At 40.6% G+C, this 18,557-nt stretch overlaps 1 protein-coding gene across 3 annotated transcripts; it reads left to right on the top strand.

Annotated features, from left to right (window-relative positions):
* Positions 1-4,182: 4,182 nt before the first annotated feature.
* Positions 4,183-18,509, top strand: LOC135208608 (protein lifeguard 1-like). Of its 3 annotated transcripts, none has more exons than XM_064240973.1 (4): positions 4,183-4,400; positions 6,183-6,283; positions 7,438-7,771; positions 17,462-18,509. In XM_064240973.1, exons 2-4 carry the CDS (start codon positions 6,204-6,206, stop codon positions 17,753-17,755), a joined length of 708 nt encoding a protein of 235 aa, XP_064097043.1. In that variant the 5' UTR covers positions 4,183-4,400; positions 6,183-6,203; the 3' UTR covers positions 17,756-18,509. The 3 variants fall into 3 exon arrangements, with proteins under 3 accessions (XP_064097043.1, XP_064097042.1, XP_064097044.1); XM_064240972.1 differs by having other exon boundaries at positions 4,186-4,400; positions 6,180-6,283; XM_064240974.1 differs by lacking the exon at positions 4,183-4,400 and adding an exon at positions 5,041-5,215 and having other exon boundaries at positions 6,180-6,283.
* Positions 18,510-18,557: the final 48 nt, after the last annotated feature.

Here is an 18,557-nt window from a genome sequence, read left to right as displayed (position 1 = left end):
TAAAAGGAAAACTGGGCGAGTAATTTTTGTATTGCTTTTGTTAATAAAAGGCTTCCATTGTGTCCGTATCTTTGGCCACCAACCCACAAGCATCTGCTGCCCTGCAACCCCCTTCCCCCCCCCTAACTCACACTATCACTATGTAAACTTGAACTTACTTGAGCGTTGTAATCCTGGCTTGCTTATATATATATATATATATATATATATATATATATATATATATATATATATATATATATTTATATATATATATTGTATATAATAAATATATAAGATATATATATATATATATATATATATATATATATATATATATATATATATAATAAAAAGAGTATGGCCAGCAGAAACTTTCAGCATTTTTCGTTAAAACTTTATTTTCATCCAACGCCTACGTTTCGGGATACAAATCCCATCTTCAGGGCTAAAAACAAGGAAAAAAAAAATTCTATACATTAAATCAGACTAAAATGGGGCACAGTAATAAATTATGCTATTTAAAAAAATAATAAATAAATAGATTATTAACAATATATCTGAAATTCGAATTTTATATAAAAGTAAGACGGTAACTAATTGAATAAGAGATCGACAGTAAAAAGCAAAGCTACTAAGTACAATGACACTTCAAAATAAATAAACAAACAAAACATTTAAAAACACAAACCACACTTGAACAACTAAGAAAATTACGTTAATACTTAAAACAGGAGAAAAACATTGAATCCTAACAGGCAAAAAAAAATTCTGTATATGATTACAAAAGGAGAAAAATTAAAAGATATATAATATATATATATCTTTTAAGTGTGGTTTGTGTTTTTAAATGTTTTGTTTGTTTATTTATTTTGAAGTGTCATTGTACTTAGTAGCTTTGCTTTTTACTGTCGATCTCTTATTCAATTAGTTACCATCTTACTTTTATATAAAATTCGAATTTCACTGATATATTGTTAATAATCTATTTATTTATCATTTTTTTAAATTTTAAATAGCATAATTTAGTTACTGGTGCCCCATTTTGTAGTCTGATTTCAATGTAATTCGAACTTTTTTTTTTTTCCTTGTTTTTAGCCCTGAAGATGGGATTTGTATCCCGAAACGTAGGCGTTGGATGAAAATAAAGTTTTAACGAAAAATGCTGAAGTTTCTGCTGGCCATACTCTTTTTATTAAAGATCCGACTTTCTAGAAGCGACAATGCCATTCATTTATATATATATATATATATATATATATATATATATATATATATATATATATATATAATATATAATTTATATCAGCAATAGAAGAGTTCCGTATAAATAGGAAACGAATAACATGTATTAATTAAAACCAAGGCTTAAATGAAGAGCATCTTTATTTGTTGCGACTAGTTTCGAAGATTTACATTCCTCCGTCATGGGGCAAACTATAATGGAATGTATGATACATTTAAAATTAATGAAGTAATGTAAGTTCCATTAAGATTAATGAGGTAATAAAGCAAAATAAAATAAAATTACACAATTACAAGATATAATAACTTAAACCCGCAGCCAAATCTTAAAATAAAAACTCTTGTTATATGTTTAAATTATGTTAATATGGAATTAGAGTTTAATTTCATAAAGCAGTGCTTATATTTCAATGGCTTTACATTTTCTATTTTTATTTTAAAATTTTGCTGCGGTTTTAGGTGATTATATCTTGTAATTGTGTAATTTCATTTTATTTTGCTTTATCACTTCATTAATCTTAATGTAACTTATGTTACTTCATTGATTTTAAATGTATCATATATCCATTACAGTTTGTCCGATGACGGAGGAATGTAAATCTCCGAAACTAGTCGGAAAAAATAAAGACGCTCTTCATTTAAGCCTTGGTTTAAATATATATATATATATATATATATATATATATATATATATCTATATATATATATACACACATATATACATATATATATTACATATTATATATATAGATAGATATATATATATATATGACTGGAAAAATTTTGTTACAACAGAATTCCATCTAAAAGTATCCATAAAAACGCCAAAATATAAATAAAATGCTGTATTCAGAGACCGTACTGCCTGAAATATAGCACTTATTTCCTATATTTTACCGTTTTTATGGGCTCCTTTTATATATATATATATATATATATATATATATATATATATATATATAAAAGTGCGAACATGTAGACATCAGAGGGTTACCGAAACTCAGAAGATCAATTAAGGAGTTTTTTATGATACGTTTCGTGTCATCCTGACACATCATCAGTCTGTAATGTAAAATCAATTCACATTTATAAAAAATATATAATTAAAATTTACTTGCCATTTTAAAAAGGAAACATAAAATACTAAAGTTATTCATAAAATTTATTGTTAAAAGCTAAAAATACTAAAATTATTTACAAGGTGACATTAAAACTGAAGAAATTTAGGATTAAAAACGACGGTCCTACAGCCATTCCTTTCTTGCCCTTCACTTTATTAAGGTTAATATTCCTTTTTAATCCTAAATTTCTTCAATTTTAATGTCACCTTGTAAATAATTTTAGTATTTTTAGCTTTTAACAATAATTTTTATGAATAACTTTAGTATTTTATGTTTTCCTTTTTAAAATGGCAAGTAAACTTTAATTATATATTTTTTATAAATGTGAATTGATTTTACACTACAGACTGATGATGTGTCAGGATGACACGAAACGTATCATAATAAACTCCTTAATTGATCTTCTGAGTTTCTATAACCCTCTAACGTCTATATATATATATATATATATATATATATATGTTTATATATATATATATATATATATATATATATATATATATATATAATAATTTTTCCACTCTTTTCACCTAATTGTCTTCTGTCTTCCATTCTTCATACACGACCAACCGGCAAACACACTTGGAGCCATCCATCCTTCCAACTAGGGTGGCCTTCCTACCGGGTTCATTTATGCACCGTCACATTTCTCACCCTTTCGATCTTTCTTACACCACAATTAATCATATGGATGACATTTATTTTGTTCAATCAGTCGGGTGTATTAACCTTTGGTAACGCAAAAAATACCTTTTCAAATTTAACCTTTCCACGGCCAAGAGGAGGAGTATTTTTTAGTCATGCGTGAATAACCCTTTTACTATTTATATAACTGTCCGAATGAAACTTGTATTCTTTGGCCTACTAAAGAGTGATGAACATTTGAAGGAGTTTGTTTGTTTGTATATGTTTTTACGTTGCATGGAACCAGTGGTTATTCGGCAATGGGACCAATGGCTTTACTCGACTTCCGAACCACGGCGAGAGTGAACTTCTATCACTAGAAATACACATCTCTAACTCCTCAATGGAATGCCCGAGAATCAGGGGTCTCAAACAGCAAAACGGGTGCAGAAGTGCCTAGTTTATGTAGCAAAGAGAGAGAGAGAGAAAGAGAGAATATTCCTTTATCATTAGTCATTTAAAAATTCTTAATGACAGGTAGTACTCATTGTTGGCCTCATTCTTTCATGGCATAATCCAGCTCTTGTATTTCCAAAAAGCCGTTGTATGTTGAAGTTTTTCTTTCCCATTATTGTTACACTGCAAAATTCTCTCTCTCGATGACCCTTGCTCAATCTGTGAATTTACATCATTTTTTTATCTTTTATCAGAGAAAATATACAATATTTTACAATTCTAACAGAATTACATTCAGAAGTTTATCCAAGATGACTTCAATTTACTAGAACTCAACATAAATCTTATTTTATACTTTTTACAAATAATCTATGTAGCTATTTTAATGTAAATATTTTTCTGTAGTTATCCATATAACATTTATCAGTATATAAAGCTATTTTTCATTATCCTTGATTTTATATTCTATTATATAAAACCTTAAACCACATCTTTTATTTCCTGCTTTGTGGCTAACCAAAATACATTAGGGGTAAATTCAACTTAACGATGTATGTTAGTCTAGCTTTAATCAACTGCAGATAAGATAATCTATTATTGAGGTCTATCGATAGTGGCAGTTTATACATAAACCCGTTCTCAAATATTAGGCAATATTGTACTAGGAGAGTCATATTTCTCGAAATGCTTCCGACAGTCTAGATTTAATCACAGATTCTCCATTTCTATTGCTAGCTTGCGATGACTCCATACTACGGCTCTGATACACGCTGCGAATAGCTTATCCATTCTTGCGTACTGCGCCACGGTCGACCTTCCTTTGTTTTCATTAACTTATCGGAAATGCCGAATCTTATCTGAAGGTCTCAACGACCATTTTTATCGAATGGTGACTAACATCAGTTGTTCGTTAAAAGAAGCTCGGAATACATCTCATTAGTTTTAAATAATCGTTTTGTGATCCTGCGTTTTGAGGTAAGGAAAAGAGCATTTCAAACTGTTTTTGATTAATGTAGCATGACAATTGGCCCTTCTAGTTAGGCGGAAAATTGAGTGATGCAGTAATGGCAACACAGGTGCTGAATGAGGAAGGAGGAAAAAGACTGAAAGTCATACAATTGAGTAATTCAACGCCATAAATCACAGCACCGCTATCACATTTCGGTAGGCGACATTTATGGCGCTTTACGTCCGTGGTTACTATCTAAAATGACTTATAATAATCAGAGTGGAAACCATGAATTAGTGGCAACCTGAGAATGCATGAAAATAGTTTCATTTCTGTGGACCATGAGGTAGTTTAACAGGGTCCTAGAAGTAGGGAGTAGTCTGTAGTCTCCATCATTTGTCACTCACTACTATACATTGCACACTACACACACACACACACATGTATATACTTATATATATATATCTATATATATATATCTATATATATACTACATACTGTGTGTGTGTGTGGAATAAATTATAGGACATTTTCTGTTGCTATAACTATTGGCATGCCCAGGTAGCCAAAAACAAAGAAAAAGAAAAAAAAAACAAACAAACAAACAAAGGGGCGGACCCACTGTCTATCATGGTCCCCTGCAGACAAAAGGAGACAAATCAATCCCAATCTAGGAGCAATTGCATTTTAGAGGGGCCCAAGATCAGCCAGTCGTTGACTGGCGTGGATAGGCCAATAATCCTTAACCATCGTGAAGACTCGCACAAAAGTTTGGTCCCGAACGTACGCCATCATGAAGACTGGCACAAATGCTTGGGCCCAAACGTAGTTACACTATATGGTAAGTACTGCGAGGTTGTTACAACTAGGAGTCATTCTTCCATTTCTCATGCATGTCACCATTAAGTGACTATCCAGTAGGGAGAGCTAGCAAAACCAGTCCTGCTCTCTGGGCAATAGCTCCTGTCTACGAAAGATGATGGTTTGTTTTCTCTTTGTATCAAATTGCAAAATTTCAGGATACTTTACATTTATTCCAAAATCCCACATTGAAGCAACCCTGCATTTGTCCATGTTGCCAAAGAAAAAGTTTTGCTATATGTTGAGTAAGTGGTTTGTTTCCCTACCCAATGACAGTTAACTAATTACGTTGTTACAAAGATATAGCAAATTAACTTAAAATCTTGCAGTTTTTACCAAAACTATCAGCTAGCATATTGTTTCCTTGTTTGTTTGTATGGTGCTTTTACGTTGCATGGAACCAGTTATGGTTATTCAGCAACGGGACCAAAGGCTTTACGTGACTTCCGAACCACGTCGAGAGTGAACTTCTATCACCAGAAATACATATCTCTCACTCCTCAACGGAATGGCCGAGAATCGAACCCGCGACCACCGAGGTGGGACGCTAATACCATACCAACCGCGCCGCTGAGGCGCTGTTTCCTTGTTTGGTTTGGCTTCAAATTGTACCACATTATCTGCCTGTATAGTACAGTATATTCCCACCTTTTGGTACTCAGCTCCCTTATGCTGTGAATCCGTTTAGTTCTAACAAGACTTAACAGAATGATATACTTATAATGTCTCTTTGTCAGGAATATCCATCTTTTACCAAAATTAGTGGCTTATGGAATTGGAGAAGTAATGAAGAAAGTGGAATTAAGGTGAAGTCTAAAATAAAGTGGGTGCAGCTAGCGGCCAAAGGGATGCTGCAGCCTTTAGTGCACAAGGTGAGGTACGCTGTATATATACCATTTTCTCTCCTTAATAGGTCTACTCATATATGTATATTGTCTCCTTAGTAGGTCTGACGTGGTTTTGACAAAATGAGTGATCCAGAAAGCGTGCTTGATGATGGAATGGCCGAGGCCTTTTCGGAAAAGGCAATCCGACTGGGATTCATCAGGTGAGATTATAAGTCCTGGTTTTTAACTAAATCTGTTCAATGAAAGGATTTGTTGTTAATGTTTCACTATGCAAAGAAAAGGGAATCGAAAGAAAAGAATACGTAGTTGGAAGTCCTATCCGAAGTTATAAGGACATTGATGCTCTGACAAGAAGAGCTACAAATATCTAGCAAAGTTCTTTCTTAAATTTTGATCTACAAGGAGTAAACAAGAAAAAATGATTGGTTGATGTACAGTAAAATGTCACCCAGAGGGTGTATACCTTGGTCCAAAAACAGTTGTGAAATGAGCATATGGTAGGGGTTGATGTATAACCAAGTCAAACGTACCATTGAATTCAGTTTGAATAAGTCTGAACTCGTATACATTTGCTATATTGTCTTGCCTGTGAGCACTGTATTTCTAAAGGGTGTTGTCTTAAGAATATGACAGTCCTTTGGACAAACTATATATTAATATATATAAGATATATACTACTATTATTTATATATATATATAGATATATATATATATATATATATATATATAAAATCATATATATTAAAGGAAAAGCCACAAAAGGAAGTAAGGAAGTGACACAATGAAGTGCTGTGAGGTCTTTGACTCAATGTCCTTTACATAGCAGCAGATTGACATACTTTTGCAAGATAAGTTGACAAAGAAAGGTCGTACAAATGACAGTTAAGGATTATACAAGGAAAATAAGTGGCTAGAATCAAACACATCTGGAGAATTAGTAACCTTCCCAAAACTTGGGTATATTTTAACAGGTTTACATACGATTAAGTCCAACTGCTCAGAAGCAGGAACAAAATTAAGAGATTATACAATGTAAGAGATTACGTAAACCACACTTTCCAAAAGAATTTAATTTTTGCATTAAAATAGATACTCCTGATCATTATATTTAAAATTCATCTTGGATGTTTTGTGAAAACTCATTTTTAAAGGAAAATCATCTGTCCAATGATCTCGTTAACAATATTTAGCAAAAAACATACCGTTAAAAATATTTAGCAAAAGTAATATATCTAAAAGCTCTTGGTAATCACTATGAACTGAATTTTCCTCAAAACATGAATTTCACTTAATAAGTGACCCCTGTTTAGTGAAAAAATCTAATGTGTTCCTTTTCTTATCCTTGTTCATTCAGGAAGGTCTATGGAATTCTCTTCATTCAGCTGCTCATCACTTTTGGAATAATTGCCATCTTTACCTATGTCGACGAAGTCAAAACCTTCACTCAAGATACTCCAGCACTCTTCTGGGCAGCATTTGGTTTAACCTTAGCCATGATCATTGTCCTCGGCTGCTGCGGAGATATTCGGCGAAAATCTCCCCATAACTACATAGCACTTTTTGTTTTCACCTTGTGTGAGGGTTACCTGCTTGGTACTGCTTCTGCCCTCTTTGATGCCAAGGCTGTGGCTTTGGCCATTGTTGTCACTCTGGTGATCGTCTTGGCCCTTACTCTCTTCGCATTCCAGGTAATATAACTATCAACTCCAACTGTACCAATTTCTACAGTAATTTGTTGAACTGTTTAGGTTCTGTTTGTTTACAAAAAAATTTATCCACATGCAACACCATAAATTTCACATGAATCTTACTTAAGTGAACATTTAGTGGGTCCCAGTAGGGCAAATTGAATTTTTGCTTTATCTGTTAATTGTAAGAACATGCATGTTCATCACATAATTAAGATTACAGATTTTTATAAACTATCAGTATAACTGAACACTGAAATCACATTCACTGTGCTACTACATGCATAAACTAGCCTGATTTGCCAGAGAACAAGACTGCCTCATTTGGTTGGTTTGGATTTAGACACCCCTGTGTTCTTAAGTGTCATGTAAGTTTGGTGAGGTTTGATAGGGGGATAGGAGACTTGATGGAGACTTCTGAACTATGTCCACACAATTTTGTTGTTTACACAAGGTAAGGTCATTTTAATAAAGTACTCAATCAGTAGAGCAGAAATAATTTTAACACTTCAAGCCATTTATGGTAGATTGTAATTTGATTCTCTTTATTGTAACACTTCTGTACTTAATACACATTTACATGTAGTAGCACCTGGTGCAGTTTATCGTACATTACACTTTGCATATGCAGCTGTAAAACTCAAACACCAGGAATTTCACAATTGGACTGCGACTGTAAACTTCATAAGTCATGTAAGTTTCTTCTTTAAGTTCTATATGGATTTTACATTCATTCTTGAACTTAATAAGGATAGATATCATATCAGTGGAGCGGCTGAAATGAAATTGACTGTAATTATCACATTTTCTTGCAAAAAAAATACTTGTAATATTTACAAGCACATACAGCAAAAGCAAAAAGGAGGTTGAACAAAAAGCTACTTTGAGTGTTTATGCGTAAGCTTTCCAGGCATTACGGTTAGGGGGCATTCTGCTAGTGTGATTATTGATATCAGAGGTGGGCTTTATCCTTATTCATCCCTATAAGAGATTTATCAGTGGTATGACTGCTGCTGGTTGAAGGTGGTACAATTGCCAGTTCTTTCAGCAATTTTTTTTCAGATGAGGAGTTCCAGCTCTGCAAATAGAAATGCCGAATTGTTCCGATGCCGTATACTTACGCTGAACTACTATTGTAGGAGAATCCTGGATGTCAATCCAGTACCGACCAGAAAAAACTGGTTATTCCCTCCCGACCCCCAGCAAGGTACATGCCCCATGGTCAAAGATCACGACCTCTGACCCGACCTGCAGTCCTTTCCTGGTCACTGTAGTAGTCACATGCTTCAGCTTGTCGTCTGTTACTGGCCCGTTTCCCTATGTCTTTCCCTGTGTGTGGTGTGTTTGCCACGTGTGTGTGGTTTTTTCATTGTATAATGGAGTATTCGTCGCAGCGGCGTTACCCGGGTCCTGAGGGCAAGGCCTGTGGGGCTTTTCTGTCTCCTGTCAAGATAGATTCCCACACTTTGTGCAATAAGTGTCAGGGTCGCCCTTGTTCGCGTGAGGCCACGTGTGGAGAGCACGTCGCGTGGTCGGAGCATCAGTCTGATCTTGCTTCGACCAAGTGGAAGAAGCATCGCTCTCCTTCTAAAAAGAATTCCTCGGAGTACTGCAGAGCAGGAATACTAGCTGTGGGCCTGGAGGTCCTTCTCTGTCTCCTGATCTCCATCAAAATTCCCTGACGGAGCGTCGGGAATGTTCCCGTCCCCTCCCAGCGAGGGGATCTAGGCGAGTCCTTTGCTGGGTCCCAGCAAAAGGCAGGGCCCGAGGAGTCTGTTTTAGCGGTGAGGAATGTGCCGTTAGACAATTCCGCCTTTTTACTGGAGTGCTGGACACATGGGGGCCTGTGGGGCACTCAGTCCATGGACGCGCTGGTTGCTGCGCTGCACTCCGCCAAGAACTTGCCACCAGCTGTGGATTACTCTGCTCCGGAGTGGGGTGTGCCACTTGGTCCTCCAGGGGTCCCCATGGGACTCTCCTCATCCTCCTCCGCAATCCCAGCTACCTCGCTGGAGGTGGGGGAGCTTCCAGGTAGACAGCGGGAGCCGACGGAGTCGTCTGGGGTTTCCCCCGGCCCGTGGTCAGGCACTCCCTGTACACAGGGTAGGTCTTCCCCCTGAGGGAGGCGGCGTTCCCGTTCTGGGGCCGCTCCTTCCCCCCTACCGGGACGGAGGCTCTAGCTAGTAGAGGGAGCTCCCGGAGGGAGGGTCACCCCGTTCATTCCGTGTGGATCACCCTGCCTGCTCCCACTCACCCCGGGACAGGAGCCGCCGCAGAAGATACAAGAGGAGAGGCGTCTTGTCAGAAGAGAGATCGTCTTCAGGTGGTTCCTCCTACAGGTCGTCGCAGAGGAGGTGGTATCGCTCCAAGAGGAGATGCTACAGGAGGAGTCAAGGTCATTCTTTCTCCTCCTCCCCGGATCGTCGGTCCAGATCTCCCCGTTGTAGCCGAGACAACAGGGGTCAGAGCAGGAGTGGCTGTCACCGGGACAGCTCGTGTCATAGGTGTAGTCGCAGGCCTCCCGGTCTCTGAGGTCGGTTCCTGAGCACGGCGCTTCCTTGAGGTCCCTCTGCAGCTCCGGTGGATCCCATGCTGGCTTCAGTGGCCCCAGCGGCCCCCGCTCTGGCCAGCCGGGCTCCATCCTGTTCAGGACCTCTGCTCCCACCCGCCACGCAGAAGGAGCGGAGCGTTCTGCCTTGGCACTCCCCCCCCATCCGGCGGGTGGCCCATTACAGCCCCTCCGGCTTCTTGTCCCCGACACCGGTAGCAGGGCCGTCCTTGTCAAGAGAGGACTTTGAAGAGGATACCTTTGCTCTCGCCTGTCTACAGAGCCCCTGGAGTTCCAAGGTGCCACAGATGAGGGCTCTGTATTTCATAGGGTGCTCGGGTTGATCCATGCAAAGAACAGGTTGGCAGAGCCACCCACTCCCCTGGACTCCAGGAAGCTCTTGGCGGTAGACCGTCTCTTCGGGGGGAAGGTAGAGTCCAAACCTTCCATGTCCCTCCCCCAGGCTCCGAACTCGGACGAAGCCCTGGCGCAGGTGGAAGAAGTAGTGGCAGGCCGCAAGAACTCCCTGAGGACCCTGGGCTGAACCTCCGGCGGGAGTCCTGCTGGTGGATGTCCCTCCGGAGATGCTCTTATTCACGACGCATGGAGGGAGGGTTGGGGAGCCACCTACAGTCAGAAATGAAGTGGGGGGGGGGGGGGGGGGAGTGGTCGGTGGATTGGGATCAACAGCCTGGAGCTCCTGGCCATCCACAGAGCGCTCTAAACCTTTGGAACTAATCTGAGACACAAACGGGAAACGGGTGGCAGTCATGTGCGACAATGCCACCATCATGGCTTACATAAAAAAGCAGGGGGTCTGAGATCGTGACTCCTGTGCTCCCTAGCAGAGACCATTCTAGAGTGGGTGGAGAACACTGGAATCTCCCTGTCAGCAAGGTTCATCCCGGGGAAGAGGAACGTGATCGCCGACGGGCTCAGCAGGCAAGGCCAGGTCCTAGGGGTGGAATAGTCCCTGCACCCGGCAGTAGCGGGCGAGTTGATCAGGATGTGGGGCTCCCCCTCCATGGACTTGTTCGCAACGAGCCTGAACCACAAGCTCCCGGTGTTCTACTCCCCGGTACCGGACCCAGCAGCAGTTGGGGAATACGGATTCCAGCACCCCTGGGACGGACTAGACCTCTACGTATTCCAGCAAACCCTGGAATGGACTATATCTCTATGCGTTCACCCCTTTGGGATCCTCATCGACTCCGGACCTCCAAAGCCACCGTCATGACCCTCGTAGCCCCCAGGTGGCCAGACAGGGATTGGTTCTCAGACCTCCTGGAGATGTCCATCCAGGACCCCTGGGAGCTCTCCTGAAGGCCGGACCTTCTAAGCCAGCCCCACTTTGAGAGGTTCCATGAGGGCCTGGACGAGGCTATCGAGCTCCTCTTAAGCAAGAGGGGATCCTCACGCAAGGTCGCCTCCTGCATGTTGGAATGCCTTAGGAAGTCCTCCACAGCAGTTTACCAGATGAAGAGGAAACTCTTTGGGGCCTGGTGCAAGGGACAGAACTTGGACCTCTTACGTACTAAGATTCCCCATGTCGCGGAATTCCTAGTCCACCTGAGGGAGGGCAAGGGGCTCTCCATCGCAGCCATCAAAGGGGTCAGGGCAGCTTTGAGCCAGGTCTTTTATCAGAGGGGTAGACCTGGGTAATTCCAAGGACATCTCCCTGCTCATTAGGGGCTCTGGGCAGGCATAGCCTCCAGGGCCCTGGCAGTACCTCGTTGGGACGAGGCCAGGGTCCTGGATGCACTGAAAAAGCCCCCCTTTGAACCCCACAAAGATATTACAGACAGGGAGCTCACACTCAAGACAGTCTTCCTCTTGGCCTTAGCATCTTCCAAGAGGGTGGGGGAGCTTCACGGCCTTTCCTACCAGGTGTCCTACTCAACGGGGTGGAAGGACCTAACTTTCAGGTTCATGCCGTCCTTCATGGCCAAGCCTCAAAAACCCATCGGTATTGGACGAGCAGTTTGTGGAGTTCTCCCTCTCAGCCCTGCCCAAGTCAGATAATCCCAAAGACCTGCTCCTTTGCCCAGTCAAGGCAGTAAGGAAGTACCTCAGCAGGACAGAAGGGCTCCGCCCCGTATTCAAAACCTGTTCGTCTCTACTAGGCGTGAGAAGAAGACGGTCTCGAATAACACCATCTCCTGGTTGAGGAGGCCCTACAAGGGAGCTGGTCTTTCCCACACCCTCAAGGCGCGAAGCCCCATGACATCAGGGGTATAGGCACCTCCCTGTCTTTCGCCAAGAACCTGGCCATCAGCCAGATCCTCCGGGCAGGGGTGTGGAAGAGGCAGTCCACCTTTACGGCCCATTACCTCAAGGATTGCACGAGGTCTCTTGACGCCTTTGAGATCGAGCCGGTGGTAGCAGGCCAGCAGAGGGTCTAATCTAGCCTGGGGGGATTCGTCATATGAATGGGTGTGTATATGAAGTGTGTCCATCCTCCATATCCTACTTCTCCCCACTGCCCCCCCCCCCCCTTTCTACTAGGTGTTCGATGTAGTAGTTGACAAGATTCCTCAATGATCAGGTGAGTTCGTGAAGGATAGTATATGTTTACAAACCATTGCATTGCACACTTAGAGAGTTATCCCACCCAACCCCCGCCCCCCACGTCGAGGTTGGTTCTATTCGGGGGGTGGGGGGGAATCCCCACCTGCATCCTAATCTGGCGGAGGTCTCCCCCCTCCTTCCTGAAGGAGGCTGACCTCTTCCTTAGACGACTCATCCTTCCCTAGATACTCCTGCCTCCTAAAGATTAAGTCTCCTGCAATAGTAGTTTGGGGTAAGTATATGGCGTTGGAACATATCACAAATTTCAAGAAGTGGTACGTACCTCGAGATACGAAAGGCTCAACTTACGAAAAACTCGAGATACGAAAGCCAATGCGAAAAATTTAACAGCTCTACATACGAAAAGTTTTCAAGATACGAAAGGTTTCTCAAAGTCCGAGATTCGCCCGGATAACAATTTTGAAACTCGCGCCGCGTGCCGCCATCTTAGTACTAGTAGACTCGCCACCATCCTCCTGCTCTCCCATTGGTTCCTGATGCTGGTCACTGCCATGAGATCCTTCTCAACTATTGGACAGCATCCCTCCCATCATGCATCTTATACGTACGTGGTGGCGTACCTATCTCGGCCTCTTCGTACCAACATCTTTATCGTATGCACGCGGCATTCGTTCGGTCCAACGATTTCGTTTGGTAACGTAAATTCGTTAGTGATTTCGTTGCAGTACTATTATCGTGTTGTGCGAAAACTTTATTGTGTAACTTATACGTAAATTACGTACAAGATAACGTAGTCATGGGTCCCAAGAAAGTTGAAATTCACGGAAAGAAACGCATGCTCTCTTTGGAGACAAAGATGGAGATCATCAAGAAGTACAAAGCTGGTATGCGATTGAGTGTGATCGCAAAGGAATACGGCCATAATCCGTCAACAATAGGCACCATCCTTAAACAGAAGGATGCCATCAAAGCAGCTACACCGTCGAAGGGCATCACTATTTTGTCCAGCAAGAGGACCCACGTGCACGACGAGATGGAACGGCTGCTCCTTGTCTGGATAAAAGACAAAGAAATCGCTGGCGATACGGTAATGGAGACAGCAATCGCCCACAAGGCCAGCGCTATTTTCAGCGATTTGATTGCGCAGGCGGAAGACGACGGAGGGGAAGGTACTTCAACGCCAACCCCAGAGTTCAAGGCTTCGCATGGCTGGTTCGAGAATTCTGTAAACGGACTAGCATCCATTCGGTGGTGCGTCATAGGGAGGCTGCCAGCTCGGACACGAAAGCGGCTGAAGCATTTAAGAAAACTTTCGACGAGATGATGATCAAGGAAGGCTACAGTTCTCAGCAGGTTTTCAACTGTGATGAGACTGGCCTTTTTTGGAAAAAAAAAATTGCCTTGTTGGACATACATCACAGAGGAAGAGAAGAAGCTACCCGGGCATATGCCTATGAAAGAGGCTTACTCTCGCACTTTGTTCCAACGCCAGTGGGGATTGCAAGGTAAAGCCCCTACAGGTGTATCATTCCGAGACTCCTCAAGCCTTCAAGGCCCACAAAGTGCTGAAGGAGAAGCTTCCAGTGATGTGGAGGGCTAATGCAAAAGCCTGGGTAACGAGGCTTTTGTTCACCGAGTGGGTAAGTCTGTGTTTCGGCCCGACAGTGAAGAAATTTTTGGAAGAGAAGCGTCTCCCCCTGAAATGTCTGCTGGTGTTGGACAATGCCCCTCCCCACCCTCCTGGCCTCGAGGAAGATATCCTAGCGGAGTATTCCTTCGTTAAGATTCTTTTTCTTTCGCCCAACACCACCCCTCTCCTCCAGCCCATGGACCAGCAAGTGATAGCGAACTTTAAGAAGCTGTACACGAAACATCTTTTCAAGAGATGTTTCGACATCACCGATACCACAAACCTCACCTTGCGTCAATTTTGGAAGGAGCATTTCGACATCGTCACTTGTATCTGACTCATCGACCAAGCTTGGCAGGAGGTTTTGAGGCGAGCCTTGAATTCCTCGTGGAGGAAACTCTGGCCTGATGCCGTATCCGCCCGAGACTTCGAGGGATTCGACGTGGGCGAAGCTGGTGCTGCAGAGTCCGAAACAGTTTCCCAACCAGATCTTGACGAGATCGTTGCACTCAGCAAGTCCATGGGGCTGGTCGTCAACGAGGACGACATCAACGACCTTCTCGAGGCGCACCAAGAGGAGCTTACGACGGATGACCTGAAGGAGTTGGAGGCCATGCAACATAACGTTGTTCAAGAGGAGTTCTCTAGCAGCGGCGAGGAAGAGGAGGAGGACCCTATAACAACGGCAGAAATTAAGGATGTTCTAGCTGCTTTTCATAAAGTGCAATCGTTTATCAAAAAAAGACACCCCGAAAAGGCTCTCACAGGTTGTATGCTTGTGCAGTTCGATGATGTTTGCCTGAGTCGTTTCAGGAACATTGTGAAAAGTAGGCAGAAGCAATCTTCCTTGGATCGTTATTTTTTAACGAGGCCTTCAGAATTAGCAGGAGTAAGCAAAAAGGAAGAACCAAGTGATAAAAACAGAAAGTTGAGAGCAAAAAGGAAGAACCAAGTGATGAAAAAAAGAAAGTTGAAAGCAAAAAGGAAGAACCAAGTGATAAACAGAACGTTGAAAATGGTGATGAAGTTGAAATTCTGTAAAAAAAAAAAAAAAAAAAAAGCCTACGTAAAAGTAAAAAAAAAGTTATAAATAAAAAAAAGAAAAAAAATTTTAATTTTTAGTTTTTTGTAAAGTTAAGTGTTACAGTTTTGTTAATGTGTTTTGTAAATTTTAGTTTTATAGTTTTCCTTAAATTTTTTATGTTTTTTCGTAAAGTTAAGTGTACATACGTACCTACGTTATCTGCCGTTTGTCCTCCTCCTCCTCTGCCGCCACTTTCGGAGATAGCCTCACTCGAAAGGTAAGCTTCCACACTTTACGTACAGTATATTTCTTGTTACCATGTACACTAATATACACTTTATTTACAGGTTATTTTGCATTTTGTTATTAATTTAGGTATTGAATGGTCCAAATTGTTGTAGTATTTCATTGTTTATGGGTCAATTTAGCTTTATTATGAAATTTACTGGGTGTTTTTGGAGGGCTTGGAACGGATTAGCCATTTTACATGAACGGATTAGCCATTTTACATGTAGAATGTGGTCCAAGATACGAAAACCTCATGATACGAAAGGCGTCTCGGAACGGATTAATTTCGTATCTCGAGGTACTACTGTAATATGTATTTTTCCTAGCTATACTTACCAGAACTACGGAGTTTTTACCCCCCACCCTACCTTCCCCATGTATCTGAGGGCAGGAGCTCTAGGTGTGGAAAGGACTGCAAGTCGGGTCAGAGGTTGTGATATTCGACCCTGGGGCACGCACCTGACTGGGGGTCGGGAGGGAATAACTAGTTTTTTCTGATCGGTGCCAGATTGACAACTAGGATTCTCCTACAATAGTAGTTTGGGTTAAGTATACCTAGGAAAAATACAAATTACTTAAAATTTGTAATTTTTTATGGATCCCCTGAGAAATTTTGCCTCTGGACTGTTTCAGCACCTGTTGAAGAAACATTGGAAGTGATGGCCTCCCTTCAAAGATACAGGCCTGGACCATACGTACGTCAGTTCCTTCCAGAGAAGTACTACATCTGAGACAAAGAACTAGACCATTTTTATATCCAGCTAAGAATTTTGACGTGTGGAGACTTCATCTTATGAATGTAATTCAAAGGAGCAAAGAAAATTTTCCTTCTTGCTTATGCTGTCATGGGAAGCATATTTTTTTTTACATTGTTTTCATGGTCAGGGAAGATGATGCTCAAGAAATTAAGTTGTTTATCAAATATTGATTATATTAACAGGTATTCTCAGTAACATGCAAAATAAATTTCCAATCATATTCAAATGGAAATCCTCCAATTGTATCTTCTATGAGTACATTTTCCTGAAGTAGGCTACATATGACCTGTGACAGTCAGAGTGATACTCCCATGTGAAATGCCATGAAAAATTTGCCAGAATTTCCCAGAGCAACTGTACATACAACAGGCTTATGATGTAACTGTCGAGTATACCATATGTACTGGACACAACAAAATGATATAGAAAAAGGAAATAACTGTGAAGTCTAACAAACAAGGAAGACAAGCATATTAAGCTTGCGGAGAAACAAGTCAAAACAAATTCAGTTACCACGGGCCTTACTCTGACACTGTTATGGAAACCTACTTCTGATCAAGAGTATTAAAGTGAAGTTTCCCCAAGCTTGTGGTTTCTCAGCTTCATTCAAAAACTATGCTGTTTGCATCTGGTAACTAGTGGTTCACACTCGGTTTCTAAATACCTGGCAGTAAAGGCATTAATGAAATACATGTATGTTCAACACTACATAAATCATTTTCACCACTGATACTGTTTAACATTAATTATTTTGTCACAATTTCTGTATGTGCAAGTTTTGAAATGGTTCTTGCTTCAGCAAACTTCAGTACTAATTCTGTATACAAATGTAAGTACAGGGTAATATTTACACACATTTCTTATCCACTTGAAAGCATATTAAACTAACTGCTAACTTTTCTCTGTATTTCAGACAAAATATGACTTCACTTTGAAAGGAGGATTACTGATGGCTCTTCTCCTTAGCCTTATGATGTTTGGTATATTTGCTGGAATCTTCCACAGCTACATTGCAGAGGTGGTTTATGCATCGCTGGGGGCTCTTCTCTTTAGTGCGTACATTGTTTTTGATACTCAACTCATTGTTGGAGGAAAACACAGAATAGCCCTTTCACCCGAGGAATATGTCTTTGCTGCGCTCAATTTGTACTTGGACATTGTAAACCTATTCCTGTATATATTAACTTTAGTAGGAACACGTAACTAAACAAAAACATTCATATTTCAAACAGGTAAAATTTATTTTTACCATAACAACAAGCCATATCACAAACAGTGTTTTGAAACAGAAAGCACTGCATATCATCATATTCATCACTTCCATACCATATGATGAAAATATAATCAGCAAAGGGATAAATACTCAATGAACCAAATAAATCACCTTTACAAACCAAATGGGAGATAAAGTACTAGACAAGATATACAAACCCCCTAATATCATAAAACAAAACATAATACCTAGTTAACTAACTTCCTGTAGTCTCACAAAAAATATTGATTTCAGGTGACTAGTGTTTGTGATCCAGGGGTAACAAGTATGTGTGTTATACTTTGGAATACAGTTCTATATAGGGGATCTGACCACAAAAATCTAATAGTAATCGACAGTTCTCCTTTGCACTGATTTTTTATGGATTATCATCAAGCTTTGAGCTCTGCACAATACAGCATCTCAATAACCATTTTCATATACACTACTGTACCATGTAAAGACTGTAATGAATATAATGAATTACTGTTATTTCAGTGGAAAACCTATGCATTTAACTCCTCAACTTATCAGCTACATTAGTATGACTTTATGAAGAGATGCTTTCTGTATATAAATATATTTCCAATGACAAGTGTTGAGGTTAGTTTAGCTTATGCTAGAAATTATAAGATATTATGGTTAGCTTGGATTATCTTGAAAGTAAAAGTGTAGGCTCAGAATTGTATTAAAGAATTCTTTCAAGTCATATTGGTATTGGATTCCTTTTACTGCTTACATAAGCAGCTTATTCAAA

This window comes from Macrobrachium nipponense, chromosome 35 (genome assembly GCF_015104395.2).
Source record: "Macrobrachium nipponense isolate FS-2020 chromosome 35, ASM1510439v2, whole genome shotgun sequence".
In the NCBI taxonomy this organism is placed as follows: Eukaryota; Metazoa; Arthropoda; class Malacostraca; order Decapoda; family Palaemonidae; genus Macrobrachium; species Macrobrachium nipponense.
Note: the sequence above shows the minus strand (reverse complement) of the source record. Positions and strands in the feature narration are given on the sequence as shown.

Excerpts from the sequence above, each read along its gene's own strand:
- LOC135208608 (XM_064240973.1), top strand. The coding sequence starts at position 6,204 with ATGAGTGATCCAGAAAGCGTGCTTGATGATGGAATGGCCGAGGCCTTT. Across the intron at positions 6,284-7,437 it reads ATCCGACTGGGATTCATCAG|GAAGGTCTATGGAATTCTCT; the intron begins GTGAGATTATAA and ends TTGTTCATTCAG. Across the intron at positions 7,772-17,461 it reads TTACTCTCTTCGCATTCCAG|ACAAAATATGACTTCACTTT; the intron begins GTAATATAACTA and ends TCTGTATTTCAG.